This window comes from Brachionichthys hirsutus, chromosome 1 (assembly GCF_040956055.1).
Source record: "Brachionichthys hirsutus isolate HB-005 chromosome 1, CSIRO-AGI_Bhir_v1, whole genome shotgun sequence".
Lineage (NCBI taxonomy): Eukaryota > Metazoa > Chordata > Actinopteri > Lophiiformes > Brachionichthyidae > Brachionichthys > Brachionichthys hirsutus.
The window spans coordinates 9,419,415-9,437,471 of NC_090897.1; the positions used below are offsets into that span (position 1 = coordinate 9,419,415).

The 18,057-nt window shown below is 39.3% G+C and overlaps 1 protein-coding gene across 1 annotated transcript in view; it reads left to right on the top strand.

The window, feature by feature from the left end:
- LOC137916021 (multiple epidermal growth factor-like domains protein 11) overlaps positions 1-18,057 on the top strand; it is a 62,425-nt gene that overhangs the window by 28,148 nt on the left and 16,220 nt on the right. Inside the window, exons 6-13 of the mRNA XM_068759432.1 lie at positions 8,155-8,401; positions 8,638-8,758; positions 8,989-9,125; positions 11,578-11,790; positions 12,151-12,325; positions 14,386-14,506; positions 16,350-16,513; positions 16,921-17,023. Coding sequence (XP_068615533.1) covers positions 8,155-8,401; positions 8,638-8,758; positions 8,989-9,125; positions 11,578-11,790; positions 12,151-12,325; positions 14,386-14,506; positions 16,350-16,513; positions 16,921-17,023 — 1,281 coding nt within the window. The remainder of the gene's footprint in view (positions 1-8,154; positions 8,402-8,637; positions 8,759-8,988; positions 9,126-11,577; positions 11,791-12,150; positions 12,326-14,385; positions 14,507-16,349; positions 16,514-16,920; positions 17,024-18,057) is intronic.

An 18,057-nucleotide genomic window follows, 5' to 3' on the forward strand; every position in this document is an offset into this window, starting at 1 on the left:
AGAGTGTAGACATCAAGTTACTTTCATAGCATTTATTGAAAAAAAGAATATTTTGATAGAAGTTGTCTACAAAACCACAAAAAGGTTGTCGTGTCAAACCAGACAATCTGGATCTAATGGGCCAAAACATGAATTGGTAGGAATTAATCATTATTTTGCTGCTACCTGTGTAGGACTGGTGGACGCATGCACTCCACTGAGTGCCATTCTAGTTCTTGATTGCCTTCATGCAGTTGGATGGATGCAGACAGAAGACACCTCATCTATGGCCAGAAGTTGACTTGGATGATGCTTGATCTCTGACCACAGCTAAATGGAGTCATCAGCTGTCTGATGTGCACCTTTCACCTCTTCATATTTTTCAGTGGGTCAGTGGGAGGACAGCCACCTGCCAAGAGCCATTAGACCTGCACTCAAATTTATGCTCCCAGTTTGCATAAAGGAGGGTCATTAAAACGCAATTACCACACAAGAAGGCAAGCTGGTTGAGTCCAACATGTGCTGACAAAAAAAAAGCATTAAATGCCCAAGTGAAAAGCTGCCACACGCCATTCATCACTCTACAGCAAAGATGTTGACGGCCACTAATGACAGCAATTATTTTGTGTTAAAAACAATTCTAAAAGTGCACAGAGCACAGAAGTCAGTAAATACTCTCAGAATTGCTGCAAGCTTGATATGTTTTGCCAGAGGTTGTGAAATGATTGTTTCGAGCATTGGCTATGCGGTGTTGACATTTCTGTCTTATTATCTTGACATGAAAATGGCCTCATTAAAAGGGAAATCTGTGAAAACTCCCTCACATAGACATACAAACAGATGGAGAGGCAGTCACTGAGGCGGCATGTGTCACAGTAAACTGACACGCTATCCCAGGCCTGTCAGCCATGAACTGTGTCATCCATCGGGACTGTTCTTCATCACGGCCCTCCCCTTCATCGACCCTCGACCCGGCAGCCTGAACTGTGCTGCCACTAATTACAATTATTAATTGGAAATTGGAAATCAATGTCTCTCAATTAAACACAAGCATGTGTGTTAGTATATGGGTCGCCTAATAACTCAGCACTGCTTGGCATAGTTGTCTACTGACAGGGATTCCATAGTATGAAACAACACTTCATACATACTTTCAGAACTGTGTTATTGGCAACTTTCATCATTCTTTTTTGAAGGGGGAATGGCTTACTACAGAAAAACACCCAAATGCAATAATCATAATGTGTGTATGATAATCCAGTCTGTAAATCCATGAACTGACAAATGTAGGCATAGATGAGATTGGATTGTTTAAAGTAAGAAAATAACCTTTACATTTCATTTTAATTAACTGACTTTAGAGGTACCTGAAAAGTACTGTATTCTTTACAGCATCTTACTGTTGTAGAATGACAGTATTGTTACTAGGTTAATAAAGTATATTATTAGAAATGAATACACACAATTTTACTGTATTCTTGTAAATTTACAATGCAATTAACAACTGATCAATGATTACTGTCTATAAACAGTATGTTAACTTGAATCTACACTATTTTTTAATCCTGCAATGACAATAATAAAATAATATTATTATAAGACAAATAAATAAATACTACTAATCTGGTAACTGGACTTTAATTTTAAAGCAGCTTTCTAGTCTTACCAGCCAGTCAAATATTCTTGCATCTGCTGCATAGGAGGTTATCTCTGTGTTTCTGGAAGCAATAATAACAATTTGTTTGGAATAAATAAAAGAGAATAATATTTAATAATAGATTAGAATGAGTCAATGTAATGACAAACACATATCAAACAGATCTCTGTGTCCCTGTTAAAATGTTTTTGATGGTTTGTGAGTGTGTGTGTGTGTGTGTGTGTGTGTGTGTGTGTGTGTGTGTGTGTGTGTGTGTAGGTGTGTACTGATGTGATAGTTCGTTGGCTTTTGCCCAACCAGGCAGCGTGTAGCTGAGAAGGCGTTCATTGGCTGACGGTGCCATCGACCCTCGGCATCTTGACAGGGTGAAATCATTTATTAATTACGGCAACAAGCTATTTAGTTGTTCTCAGTTCAGTGAACATGCAGCATTTTCTCTGTCTGCAGCTGTGCATGAAGCTGTATGTTTTACATTAGAATGCAATGAATTTCACTTCACGCGTTTAAACCCATGAGTCCTGATGGATTCTCAGGAGAGTATCCCTCTACCATTGTCACTAAACCAGCATAGATAATGCGTTGTAAGGGAAGAGTCCTTTTGTCAACATCCATCACAATTCAGATCTATGAAAGCGATAAAATAAAAACAGTATTTTCCATAATGGATTGCTTGGCTCCTTTTCCATCTACATTTCACAGATGCATGGAATTCATTTGAATGACAACATAGGCTATTTGCTGAGGAGGAACATGTTCATTTCATGTTTGCATCACCCAGGTAGGGTAGCTGAACACAATGAAGGGGCAGCATGGTGGCATAGTGGTTAGCGCTGTCACCTCACAGCAAGAAGTTCGAATCTTAGTTTGCATGTTCTCCACATGACTAGGCGGATTCTCTCCAGGTTCCTTGGCTTCTTCCCACCTCCAAAAACATGCAACTTAGAATTGGTTACATCAGACTGTGAGTGTGAGAGTGCGTGCCTGAGCGGTACTTTGTCTCTGTGTGGCTCCGCAATGCGCTGGCGACGTATGCAGGTAGCAAGCTGGGATAGGCTCCAGCAACTCTCATGACAACAACGTTCGTTCCAGACCATCTTCCTCTGCATGCCTCTAATTTGTCCATGTTGACACCAATAAACGCAAATAAAAGTACACCACAGCCCAGAGTCAGCTCCCCACAATCCCAGGCCGTGATCAGCAGGGCAGAACTGAGACAAATGAGTGCAGTTTGTGGTTCATAGATCAACAGTTGGCAGTCAGAGTGCCGCGGTGTTTCAGGCCACTCAGCATTATGTCTCTGCCTGGCTTATTGGCAGAGTATTCCCTTAGTTCCTGTCTGATCAGGCCGCTCGTCGATCACTGTCTCACTGAGGCACATTCGTCTCATTTTATAATCACAGATGAGACAAAGTCAGAATCTGCTTGACATTAGATCCTCTGTAAGATGACCGGTCCAGTGTTACTGCTGCTGTTGTTACTAAATTTATTTCTGATGTCTTCACCAGTGATTAGCTCTGGTTCCTCCAAATAAGCAAATAACCGCATAAACATTTGCAAAAATAATCAATGTTCTCTACGGAGTTTTTACTTGTCTACCAATTTGATTCTGAGTCAATCAGCTGGAAAATGAAGCTCAGTCAAGATGCAACCAACACCAACACATTTGGATCCACATACCTTTTTCTACTTGTGCTTGTACTGAATGCTGAGTTCTGTTGTGTTTTTTCCCACACACAGTTAATCACTATAATCTTGTGTCCAAGCCTGTGACTGTATTGACATTGTGAACAGAAGAAGTCATCTCATCAGGCAGACCTCAGAAGTAGAGAAATATATTTTCAATATTAATTTAATGCTCTAGCTTTGATTTTCTGTTAGAAACAGCAGATTAGCGATTGTGCAAGAAGTATAAAAGGTCAGCACTTGAAAAGAAAAATCTGACAGCAGGTATTTAGCAGATGGTAGCTCTAGTACTGGCATCTATGTATATAGTATGTTTAGAACTCTGTAAATGTGATTGATGAACCTTTAGGAAATAAAATCTGCACACTTAAAATCACAACTCGCACAAAAATGAGAATGCATTTATTATCTACATGCTGTCATGATGATTCCAAATCAATGCATTTTTTTAGTCAACGTCATTTTATACAATCCAAACCAAAACTTAAGATGAGGGCTAAATTTAATAACGCATTGGAAAACAAATATAAAACAAATTACTGTAATCAGCTTGTTTGGTGTGATCCAGGTCTCCATGAAAGCCCACATTTAGTTTAAATGTATGCACATTGTTTAAGTCTGAATACTTGCGTATGAACTCCAAAGACAAGATTAACTCACCTTCTCTGCAACGCTCAATACTCTCATGGAAAATAAAAAGGTATCAGCAGCTCCATTTGCTGAACAGCTTTCTCTGTTGGGTGTGATGCAGCTTTCAGGTTGGAGATAAAAACTAGCATTTATATGCGGAGATCATGAGTTTCCACTGATCTCATCTTGCAGCGCAAGAGCATAGGTTGGAGCTTGTTCGCCTTCCTCAAAAAGTACAACTACGACAGTCTAGAGAGGCTTGAGTTTACCAAACGATATGAAGTCCTGCAGTGTTTGTTTTGTTTTGTTATGTAAAATAGGTCCCTGATGCCCTTGCTTGTTAAGCAGAATGCTGCAGCAGTATTTTTCTGTGAAGCCTCAGAAATACTTTGTGTTCTAATAAACTTTACCTGGCTTTACGTCAGCGTGATGCTGAGTCGACAATAACCTGTGAGCTGTTCCTTTCCATGATTACAGTGCGGTAACGCACATTGAAATGTTTTTGTTCTGGCTATAGCAGTTGTCTGAAAGGAGTATTATTAATACTTTTACATAAAGAAGTACAGGGAAACAAACCCTTTAGATTTGCCTAATAGGTGGCCTTTAAAATGAGTGCAGCAGACAAATTACGAAGACATCAATCAACCATGTATAGATGTCACCGTAAGCACTTCATAGGCCTCTTAATATAATCTAATGCAGTAATCACAGTATGCATCGTACTTTGAATCTGTTTTCACTGCTGAACCTCTGACTATTTCTTCACCCAGAAACACAATGAGGAAAAAGAAAAAAATCATGAAACATATATCACTAAAATACACCTTTGGTAACCTGGTCATGTTTCCAAGAATACATGGAGAGAATTTACACTTACAGTTGGTTTGTTTCATGCATGGAACAGCAGCAGACTAATTAGATGGGAAGCCGTTATTACTTTGTCGCCTTTGAGGACTTTACAGCTGCTACTATCAATTATTCACACTATTGATTAATCTGCATTTTCTGGATTAATTCTTTATTCCATAAAATGGCGTTTATCTTCAGATTTCAGGAAAATTTAGCATACTAAATAGCATGTTGATAATGGTAGTAAATACAATAGTCTATTGACATTTAAGTAAAATAGTTAAGTACTGTAGTTAATTGATAGGATGAGTAGTTCATTACATTATAATCTAGTCTTAAATATGACATAAGTAATTCATGGAGTTCTCAAATTAGTGCTAGTTGCTCTTTACTGTCCTTTATTTCATGCAACCTTTTGAAAAATAAACTAGAACATTCTGTATTCAAGAGAATGAGACAGAAATAAAAGAGTTAAAAAGTTAGTGTAATTCAGGTGTTTGTCTTTTAGACAGAGGAAAAAAGAGCCAAACCTCATAAGGGTCTCAGATTTTAACACTGGCCAAGACTGACCAGACAAACCTAGAAATGTTCCTCCCTTGCCAAAGTATATCACGCAGCTCTTAATTTAGTGCAGAAGGTTCTGCTTAGTGCCAGCGAGCTACTCTTGATCAAAGTCATTAGTCACTTGATTTGGACTCTTTGCTGCTGAATAATTGAGGCTATGAGAAGATAAAGGATTTGACTGTGCTAGCGCACTAGTTAAGAGAACTAAAGAGAAGTCCCCTCTTTGAGGGAGAAGGGGGGGGGGGGGGGGGGGGCAGAAATGGAGAGAAGGCAGGAGGAACTGAGACTAAATTTAGGGAAAGATTGAAAGACTGAGAGCCTGATATATGTTCTGTCTGTCCACCATTGTACTTATGAAACATTTAACACTAAAATATATGTTAAAATACCGCCCACACTAGGGCAGAGACGTCTGGACAGCTTTGTCCATCTCTCCTCAAGCTCTTTTGAAGATCCTAAATTATTTTCTTCCAACTTAAGGCCATTCTTTTAGAGCTCTTGGCACATTAGTTCCATTCTGGGGAGTGCACTTCAACCCATGAGCATATATCAAAAAGATAGTAGTGCTTTGATTAATATTATCTGCAATGATGTAATACACACTAAAATGTTCCGTTTTTTTGTACTTATTTTCATTTCAAGTCCTCAGGTTCTGATTTATACCAGCAATGAATCGATTTGCTGGTATATGCCTGTGATATATTTTCTGAATACAGACCCTAAGAATCTGTTGAATCCGTTCATTAGTGTATGTAAAGGAAGAGAAAAGGCGGAGAAAAACTGCATTTAGGTTTGTGGATTGAATTTTTTAATATGAGTCCATTAGAATACAACGCAAAAATTGGTTCAGCATTGCTGATGCAGTGGCAAAAAGAAGTCAAAAGTACATAACAGGATACTAGCTGATACTACTACTACTTTTGTGAGCATTGGTTTGTTTGAATGTTTGCATAGTTAGTCAAAAGGTTTTGATTTTATTGAAATGTTCTGGAGAAGTAGGATGTGGCCCAAGGAAGAATCCAGTAGATCTAGTTCTTGATGTAGATTATAATCCTCATCCAGAATGTTTTCAAAAAATGTACCACATTTTTAGCACATATGTGCCGGTAGATGTACTACATGAAGATAACAAATAATACGGATACATACTTGAACTAAGACCAAATGGCAGATTCAATTATGCTTGTTCAGTTTAGTGTTTTTAGTGTAAAATGTAATTTACTGAATCTTAAATGTTACTAAACTGATGTTAACCCATTATAGGGCACCCTTTGAAATAAAGAGAGACAGAATACGTTTGTTGTTCCTGCTAGTTGCAATTCTTTGTCGAATATCTGAAAGTTTTAGTTTCACTCGGACGATTTGTACGTAGAGGTGTTTGCCCATTCCTACATTTCCCTGTTGACTTCAGGGATGAAGAGATCTCAGACCAGCTGGCCTGGCAAACATCAACATGCATTAATGTTTCCCACACATCAGAACTTTTCAGCCCGTCACCTCTGCCGTCATTTAGGCTCAACGGCATTAAGATTTATGAAATAGAATCCCCTCAGGATGGTGTTCAAGGTGCCTCGGCGTAGGTTAAACTGCAAGAGATTGTTAAATGTCTGCTTGTTCCTTAGGACAGGGGATGCAGTGCATAATTAAATATTATATATGTACACTGGAGTGAGCTGTCTAGTCTGCAGCTAAGAACCTGAAATATTTCAGTGTACAAATAACCAAATTCTACAATGGTTGTTGAAGTTTCATGAATTTAAGTCTGGACACAGATGGCAAGATATTAATGAAGACGTTTCTCTAGCATTAATGTAAATAGACTGATGCATGACACAATAATCAACTATCACTGATGCATAGATTCATTTTTTATACTAAGGTAAAGATGTGGATCTTTTACTTTAAAGAGTAAAGAAAGCTGTTTTATTCCTACCATGACTTCTCTGGTGTCCACCAAAAGCAGCATTTCAGTTCTGCTGTCGTTTGGTCTCTTTTTATTTGTGTGAATAATCATGTATATAACACCATACAGCAATCTGTAATAATTATTAACATAACTTAATTTACATGTTAATTAGCACTGCTTATATTATGAGAAACAAAAAGAAACAAAAATATTTTAAATTTGAATAATGAACAATATATAGCCAATTTAGGGCCTGGATGTTGAAGCAAGCTGCATGATAAATGTCTTGTTTTTTTTGCTTCCAGCACTTAATTAACATTTAATTTTAATTAAAAATAATTAATTTAAGAGAGGGCAGCATGGTGGCGCAGTGAGTAGCACTGTTGCCTCACAGTAACAAGGTTCCAGGTTTGATTCCTTTCTGTGCAGAGTTTATATGTTACCTCTGTATCTGCATGGGTTCTCTCCGGGTTCTCCGGCTCCAACCACCTCCAAAAACATGCATATTCAGTGAATTGGTCACGTCAAATTGTGAGTGTGTGATTTGCTTGCCTTTCGTGTGGTGCCACAATGAGCTGGCGACGCATCCGGGGTGTACCTTGCCTCATGCCTGTAGTCAGCGGGGATAGGCTCCAGCAATGCCCATGACCCACAAGGCAGAAAAACCGGCTGCAGGCGAGACGATTAAGGTCATCTCATCCACGGGAAAATGGATGGATGGATTAATTTAAGAAATATTATAATGTGTTCTCCTCTTCTCCTCTACCCTCATCTTCCTCCTCTCCTCTTCGTTGCAAGTTGAATCTTAAATGTTGACTTCATTTTGAGATGTCATTGAGTGATGATTACAGATCTAAATCTGACTCATCCGTCCTCCTCTGTCCAGGCTGTGAGAGCGACTTCTGGGGCCCCCACTGCACTAACCGATGTCAGTGCCGGAATGGGGCCAAATGTAACCCGATCACTGGAGCCTGTGTCTGCACTGACGGCTATCAGGGATGGCGCTGCGAGGAGCCCTGCGACGCCGGCCTCTATGGGAAGGACTGCTCGCTGGAGTGCCAGTGCCTCAACGGCGCCACCTGCCAACATCAGACGGGCGAGTGCCTCTGTGCACCCGGGTACACCGGGGTGTTGTGAGTAGCGCTCAGAAAACTAAACAACAGGTTTCCTTATTGGACCATTTTTGATCTCCTTATTTTTTTTTTTTGTACTCATGTGTTTACCTCGAAATTCTAACAAATGATTTTAATAAAACGTGTTAATGGATGGATTGCATACTCTTTGCCTCCTCTCAGATATATCCATGGTTCAATCAAATGTATTGTGTTGAATTTGAACTGGAACTCCTGCTTCTTCTTTTTCCCTCCAGCTGTGAGGAACCTTGTCCTCCAGGTAAACATGGTTCCCTGTGTGAACAGCGCTGTCCCTGTCAGAATGGAGGAACTTGCCATCACGTCACCGGAGCGTGTTCCTGCCTTGCTGGCTGGGTGGTACGACCTCCTGCGGGGAAATTAACCGGTGTTCATGTTTTCGAGAGTTCAGCTAATACAATCCATTTTTTTTTGTTTTGGGCTTTTATGCAACAGCAAGGTTTCCCAAATGACTTTTAGCATCATCACAAGAAGCTAATTTAACTTCAAATTGCTGAGAAACATTTTTGTAACTAAAAGACTTGCTCAAACAAAACACCTAAGCACTAAACATCATTTTCCTTCATCAGGGTCCCGTTTGCGCTCAGCCGTGCCCATTCGGATCATTTGGCATTAACTGTTCTCAGGAGTGCACGTGTCGTAACGGAGGCTTGTGCGACCACATCAGCGGTCAGTGCCAGTGCACCGCCGGATACATCGGAGAGAGGTAGTGTCAATGAGATCTATGTGAATCGTTACTGGACCGCCTCAGGGAAGCAAGCTTGTTACAGCAGCAGCTATTCATTGAATTATGGACACAAAAGCATGTAGTTATCATAGAGTATGGTCAGTATAGCTACTGAGTAATACATATTATGTAATATATTTTTCAAATCCATCTTTTTCTCTCCATCTAATGTATGAAAATATTTCTAATTTCACACCCTGACCTCAAGGGCTTCTATATAAATATCTAATCTAATCACATGTGAACTAAACCCACCCTAATACACTGTAAAACTTGACCACATTAGTTCAGTAGCTGACAAAATTATGTCATCGTAGAACATTCATGTGTTGCTATCTTCCACTAAAAACAAACAACATGTTTCAGATTGGATTTATTACTTTTGTCGAAGAGGTTTTTGTCTTTCTGTTGGCAGCATTACTCAAAACCTTGGAGCAGATTTTGATGAAATTATTGGAGAGGTTGGGTATGGCCTAAAAAACAATTTACCAGATTCAGTTTGGTTTCAAATTTGACAAATCTTTTTCTTGAAAAGAATTAGTGTTTGTATTAGTCTCAAACGACATAATTTTATCAGAAGTCAATGTGATTCCATCTCGTAATACTAATGCTTTGGGTACAATGAGTGATGTCTGGTACATCGTGCTTTTTTTTTTTGCAAAAATAGATAGATAGATTAGATAGAATATTCTTTTCTCATACCTTTTCTTTCTTTGTTCATCTTCAGATGTTGGAAATTTAAAAAAGAGTAATTTGAGTAATGTCTCTTTTATATCCTCCAACATCTTCTCACACTGTGTATTAGTTTAGAAAAAAGACTGTTCTCCAGCCTCATCTCCCTACGGTCAGCTCTGTCTCTCCCTTCCTTCCACTTAGTCCATCTTTGTCTCTCTCTCTCTCCATCCTTCTCCCAATTGAGCCAAATTACCTCCATTCATTCAGGCCCCAGACAGGTAAATTAGCCTACATGGAATAATTCCTATATTGAGTTCTCCTCCACCCTGTCCACATTCTAATGGAATTAGCAGAGATAAGAGTCTTGAGGAAGTTGGCATGATTTAAACGTGACACAAAACAGAAGTCCTCACCGAAGCTTTTTAATTGAGTGATTTGTCTATTTCTTAATGGTTTCATCTGGGAACGTGTCGAGAATGATGCAGAGATGTCAGCTTAACTTAGGCTTAGTTTAGCTGAGATAATTTTCTGCCGGTTAACCGGTACTCGGTATAAAGACCAGTCAGTTTCTTAGGCTAATGCGCATCCTGTTGACCTTGTAATGTTGTGAGTGCATGTGATGTTAGAGCATGTGCTGTGTGCAGGCGAGGGAAGAAAAGAGGAATTATTCAGTGTCCTCTGACTTTTAATGGGCACTCAAAGGTTCATTCAGTCTGTAGTGAAGGTGAAACCTGTTTTAAACACATTGAACAACCAAAACACATAAATTAATTTATCTTTAGCTTAAACCGTTATATAAAAAGTATTTTAGTATTTTTATTTTAACAAAGCTCAGTTGACCCAAGTTCTGACCATGCTCAAACAGCAGTGGAAAACACAAGACAGAATAAAGTAAAGACAAAGTAATAAAAATACAATACTTGCATACGTTAACTTGACTATAACTTTATCTTAGATATCATTACATTGCTTATCATTGCATTTATAGTTTTACTGCAAAGCCTCTAGAAACTTACCGTATATCAATATTAAACACACTAACTGATTTGAGTATCTTAAAATGGGAATATAAAGTTTGAATCCTTAGTGCTTTATTCAAAATGAGACACATTCTTGTTATAATTTCTCTAAAGCATTGCTGTCAATCATCCATTCACCCACCATCTGATCATTAGGTGGAGTTGTGGAAGGATGCACTTATTCTGCTGACAGCTACCATTACTATTTCATAGAATTTCACAGGAACATTTCTCAATCGGACAATTCTCCACAATAGACTAATTAACTGAATATATGTGTAGTTATTGGTTTAAATGTAGCAGTCCAGTTTTCATTTTCATGAGTGTTCTGCGTGCTACAGAAATTGAAAATGAAAAAGATGTTCGACATTTAATTTCAACCTAACCTTCTCTCCAGTGGACAGTATTCAAATGAATTAACTGCACAACGCTTCCTCAGCCTATTGCATTTTCTTTTACATGTTAAACAACTATTGAATGGACACAAAGAAAGAAAACAAATATCGTATTTAATTTACTTAACAGTCTATTTATTTAAATGGGTATTTGTGATATTTTTTGGGATTTTCCATTTGCAGGAAACAGTCTGACTGGTTTGCCTGACCCATGAACCACCTCCACAAGATTTCATGGAAATCTATCTTGCAGTTTTTGTGCAATCCTGCTGACAGACAAACAACATGTTTTATACCTCTTGTCATCATTTCTGTTCCATTATTGTTGTTATACTTTCCCAGATGCCAGGATGAATGCCCAGTCGGCACCTACGGGCCCCAGTGTGCCCACAAGTGTGACTGTCAGAACGGGGCTAAGTGCTACCACATCAATGGGGCCTGCCTGTGCAACGAGGGCTTTAAGGGCCCCAGCTGCCAGGACAGGTTCTGTCCCACAGGCCTGTACGGAATCATCTGTGACAAATACTGCCCCTGCAGGGCTGAGAACACAATCAGGTGCTAGCATTTTCATTTAGCCTCTTTTGAGCTGCAGTACCGATGATGTTTCAGTGAAATGTAAACGTTTTTTTTTTTTACAATGTGGTTATTAGCATTAGTTTTTTTTCTGCAGAAAAGGTTACATGGGTAAAATTATTTTAAAAAATGTACATTATTTATGCAAAGGTTTTGACATGTATTTTTCTTTCATTTATCTGTAAGGCTCAAATTACACATATTTTTTCTTTTTACATTTGATCATGTATTGAATCCATTTGTTTTTCATTTGAATGTATGCGTTCTTGAAGTAGACAGAGGCTATTGTTTGTCACCGTACACCTTATTGTACCAATGAGCTGGTCTTTATTCCCCTCTCAGCTGTCACCCTCTATCAGGAGAGTGCACTTGTGCTGCAGGATGGGCAGGGCTGTACTGTAACGAGACCTGTCCGGCAGGTTACTATGGCGAAGGCTGCAGAGAGCTGTGTGCCTGTGCCAACGGGGCCGATTGTGATGGCATTACTGGAAGTTGCACATGTGCTCCAGGGTACATAGTAAGTACAGAATCATGGCCACTCATTTTTATTGTGAAAGCGTATTCCTTGACATATTTTGAGTACTAGAAATGTGTTAAAATCATGAATCACCTTGATGATGTTTTGTAAATCAACTTTTGACAAGTAGACATTTGTTCAGTAACTGAATTTCTTTCTTCAAAGACAAATTAATTGTAATCTAAGAACAACAATTAAACAATGTGATTATTGTGATTACCGTCAGCTGTCCCATTACAAATGGTGCTTAAGATTCTTTTCCGTCAAGATGAGGAATCCATCTGGGCCCTTGCAATGGTACATTTGTTCTGAGTGCTGTTAATTCCAGCCAACATAATGTGAATCTGCAGGTGCAGGGTGTGCTCTATTACATGCTGAGGTTAATTTATCAGGTGCGGTTGACTGTGCAGCTTTCGTTATAGAGTTATATGGTTTGAACTGAAAAGCTACTGCAGGTGCAAACTAGTGATGTGGGTCAACCTAATGGAGAGGGAGTGTAAAAGTCAGAGGTGTTGTGTACGTAAGCAGTAATCAGAGATCAAGTGAGAGTGAATTCAACATTCCATCACCCTATGTTATATTTAATGCATCGGTAGAAAACTCACACCCAATGTCCACATATGTGCACACCAGGTCCCAGGAGGCTACGATGAAATCACAGTGCAGTATAAACAAAATGTATATGTGGTGTTGTTATCTCTTTGAATGGATTGATAGATTTCTGTGAACACGGAATCCACAGACCACTAAAGTCCCACACTTGCTCTTTGAATTAAAGATTGGCCAATAAACATCAGGATAAATTTGCTCATATCTATGTATTATTCTAGAGACCGCTTCATACAACTCTTACATCCCCTGGGAATTTCTGATGATATCCCTTATTGCACCCACACACGTTATTTATTAACAAGTTTCTTTCAAAAAAAAAGTCCTTAATTCACCAACTTTTTAATAGGGCTCTTCTCCTGTCTTTGCACATTTGGCTGGCTTTGTGAATATTAGATTAACCAGCAGCAGCTTTAATTAGTACAGTTTATAATTTGTTGAAGGTCCTGATCAATGCGAGAGTGTGCTGGAGGTTCAGGTTGTGTGGAACTTACTAGCACAGCATGCTAACAGCACAGAATAAGGTTACACAGCCAGATAATGCCAAACTGTCCTTCGAGTAGACGTCTATGTCCTCTATTGATTGGACAAGCGTAGACATCATGTTTCTCTCCAGGAACTGATTGCCTTGCTCCTTCACCTGACGCACGTCTTTGTCTGCTGCATCTTCGTCAAATTTAATGCTTCAAATGAACGAAGACGAAGCCTGAGAAAGACAATTTTCTCTGCGTTTGAGCCAGGTCATAAAGCTGCAAAAGGGTGCAGTCAGTAAGGAGATCAGACGGCATCAGAGATTCAGCTGAACACTCACTGTTACATACGCCTACATTTAGCAGGCTGACGGGCGTCTCACACAACTCTAATTATCACGTCTATTAGCTATGAACTTGCTGCACTGTGGACGTTTTTTAAAGATATATAGATCAGGATGTTCATATGCAAACTGAAATACGAAGCCACAGTCTGAACCTAATGCATTGTGAAGTGAATAGGAGGTTTGGCTCTTCAATTTAGAGTTGTTTCATTTGAACTTGCCAACTATGCATCAATACTGGATTTTTGTGTCACCTACCGATGACTGAGATTTCTGTGAGTGATATTTTGATTTTTTGAAAAATTATAATCATTTATTAATGTAATACATAAACTTCATTATGTTTAAAAAGACATTTTAAATAAACTTTTTCACAAACATAATGTAATACTAGTACAAAAGAAAAAATACAAATACCTACTGCATTACTGTAATTAAAATGATCAAAACTTAGTATAAAGTATAAATAGTATAAACAAGCAGAGGCAGTTACATAATGTTAATTATGTTTTTATTCTGATAGTTTCAAGTTTTGAATTCAACTTGAGTAAAAATATGAACACATTATTATATAAACTATAATAATTTGTTCCACAAATGCGCTGAAGCAATCTGTCTGTCCATCTTTTGTCTCCAGGGTGACGACTGCTCGATTAGTTGTCCCGCAGGCCTCTATGGGACCAACTGCACCTCCTCCTGCTCCTGCCACAATGAGATCTCCTGTTTCCACATTGATGGCTCCTGTCTGTGCAGAGAAGGTTGTGATCGTTGTTGTTATTCATATAGTGTTAGTATTAATTATCTACATTCTGCTGCAGTTTCTGTTTTCCTTGAATCGTAAACCTCGATGGGGTTGTGGGTTTGGACCCCGACCTGGGCCCCTTCTAACTTGCCCCTAGCTGCGAATGTGAGCATGGATTGAAGTTTGCCTCTCTTTGTGTTTGCCCCATGATAAACTGGTCACCTGTGCCTCAGATGGGACACCAATACAAAGAACAAGCCAGTATAAAATACTCTTTGATTTATTTAATACTGGTATGGCGGTCATTCAGCGGTATAAATGATCCAGAATAAGCGAGACATAGACTGACATGACATTCTCCATGACTTCATTACTAACCTAAGCCAGTACTGGTGTCTGATTATCCCCCGGATGGGTCAAGTAGTCTGGAGACAGATCTACAGGAGATGATGTCCATCTCTCTGTATGGTAGGAATTATAAATATCTTCAAAGATTTAAAATCCCATCAGTTTCATTCTATGAGTCGAATGTGTGTATCCGTGGTTAGCGTCAGATAAGGTCACATAGTTTCAGAGCCGATAATATATTTAATGATAATGTATTATGTATTTCCTATGATTTACAATGTGAGACCAGACAATCGTGACCTTCCTGAAAGTCAAAGGAGGGTAAGCATTATTTTTTTTCTGAAAGTAAAAAGTCCTACCGAAGTTGCTTTGGCCTAACTCTATTTGTAATCCTGGCACCAAGCCCACCATGAATGACCAGCATTGCAGTTTAAATTGATTAAAAACAAAATAACATGCACACACAAAGCAAAAAATAAAATAAATAAATAGTATTTTTTCTAAATGTTTTCTAAAACATTATCCTATATAATCTTAAAGTTTGTAAGATTGGTCAGATTTATTGAATTGAATTTAGCATTTTAGTAATGTTCCTAATCATCCAAAATGCCTACCTTTGAAATCTCCAGAACTTCTTTTGTTTCTTATTTTACTCTTCATTTCACTACCCAATATCTCTCAATATCAGCATCTTTAAATATGAATGAACCTTGTGGGGTACATGGATAATTAAAGTAGAGAGACATCAGAGCAAGTAGCCAGGGGCCGGAGATATTTAGCTCGAACAAGTGGATGTCTGTCTTCACCTTTTAGAACTTATTCTTCTTTCAGAGCATCTGAAGTGAAACCTAAAAAGGACCCAGATCTGACAAATTCCTGTGAGATCAATGCATTCCTCCCCCTTCTTAGACAATTAGCAGACAGTAGGCTGATGCCAGGGCTTTCCTTTCTAAATATTTTCCTTGGATTATACTTCAATTTCCCAACAGTGTTTTCATGGTTGATCCATAAAAGATGCTGCGCACACAGAACAAAATGAAACATTAATCCATGAATCCCATATGCATCTTACGAACCTGTGACCTGACATCAAATCAGCTTCATCTGAAGGTTTATGTAGGGAGTTTTTCCTCATATGATGACAGGAATAATGAGAATTTAGTCAAGAAAAAACATGGTCCAAAAAGTGTACATTTGTGGAAGACAAGGTCATGGTTATGATAGAGGAAACTGAAGTCAGGAATCATCCAATGAACTTTGGGATGCAAACCCATTCATCCCTGCCTACATATACCGGTATCCTTTCAGAAAACAAGGATGTGATATTTCCAGGAACAGAGGCCATCTGTTCTAAGAAATGGTAGTTATTTAACTGTATTTAAATTATAGTTTGCATTGCTGGATTAGGTGATGTCCTTTTCATTTTGCATAGTTTCTTTGGGCGATGTTTCTAGAACTGTTGAAATATACTGCCGTCGTACTGATGGCCTTTGGACTTTGTCTCTGTCCAGGTTGGCAGGGCGTCGACTGCTCCATCCCTTGTTCCAGTGGTACTTGGGGATTAAGCTGCAATGAGACATGTCAGTGTGTCAACGAGGCAGCCTGCGACCCGGCGAATGGAACCTGCACCTGCTCCCCGGGCTGGAGGGACGAATACTGCGACCTACCGTGCCATGTGAGAGCTCATCGCAGGTTTTATTCCCCTAGTGCTGTTATTCACATGATGCCTCACCTGGCACCGTGCGAGATAGCAGTCTTTCCAGTTGTTCTGCATCACCCAATGGTGATTCTCACCTTTCATATTTGTCTTCATCTTTTTTTTGAGTATTTCTGCTCCTCTACTGCAGGAATAGTTTGTTTTTATTCATATCTGTGGACAAGTGTCATTATTTTTTAGCACAACCAAGAATCAGTCTTCTTGTTTGTTCAAGAAAGGAACTACCAGGAGGAGTACTGGATTGAACATCTTCATCTGGTGCCACTCAAACCACTTGCAGCTGAACTCTACATCTGTTTTTTGCTTTATTACAGCTTGTAATTATATTTCTTTATTGTTGTCTGGTCCATTCTCACTGTGTTTAGGAGGGATCATATGGGCTGGACTGCAGAGAAAGATGCGACTGTATCAACGCCAACGGCTGTGACCCAGTGACCGGCTTCTGTCATTGTCTTGCAGGTTGGACAGGTAAATAAGTCGTTTCAGGGTTATATTTATTTTTGCTGAAGATCCAGGCCAGTCAAAGTTATGATATTCAAGCTTAAGGCAATAGGAATGGTAGTTAAATGGTTTTACATTTATTTAGCAAATACAAGTCCTCAAACCAGATGGTTGCCTCCTGGTTTTACTGTATGAAGTATAACTAATCCGTGTTGTAGACTTTGAAGAACCATTCGTCAGTGATGTGTTCCATGGTTTGCTCTTCTCCTCATGCATAAGGTAGGCTTGGGCAGCTGTCCCACCGTTTAATACTGGCCAATTGAATTCCTTGAGTTAGCTCATAAGCTTCTTCTCTTGCGATTCAATCTGCTGGTCGGATCATCAGCTCCCTCATACGTATCCGGATACATGAACACTGACTCATTGTCCTCCAAGGATTGATGAAGAACTGCTTCTTTGATGCTTAGAAATCAATTTGACACGTCACACTTGTGTCACTATACGAGACAGCAGCGTGCCAGAATACAGACAAAAAAAAAAGGCGGCGCTTTATACAGCTCCAAAAAGTGAACAATCTGGCAGGGGTGTGGCGTCTGAGCTGAGCATATGTAGAGTCAGGGCTGATGAGAGATTGGCTGCAGGTGAGCCTCGGAGCACAGGTGACAGGAATGAGCCGATTGCAGGAAGAGGATCTGGAAGACAGGAGAAGTTAATGCACGGAAAAGCACAGGCCCGCCTCAAGCTGTGACAGTCGGGGTCAGTCCTATGAAATACTAGGAGTCGGTCCACATTGGACACAAATATCCTTCAGGTTGGGTCGAGCTACATGGGTGTTGAGATTCCTTCTGCGTTCCTGCTTTAACACTGGGTATTTCATATCTCCTCTGTCTGGAAGAGAGAGGCGCAGCCTGATGCCCTCATTGTATTCCTCATCAAAACACACACAATAGGGTGTGCTGGTGTGACACATTGATTTGAAGTTCCACTAGCTGTTCCACAAAGTTATAAGATTTAACATCTATAAATGAAATGAGAGTGGCACTCAGTGGATCATTCAATCC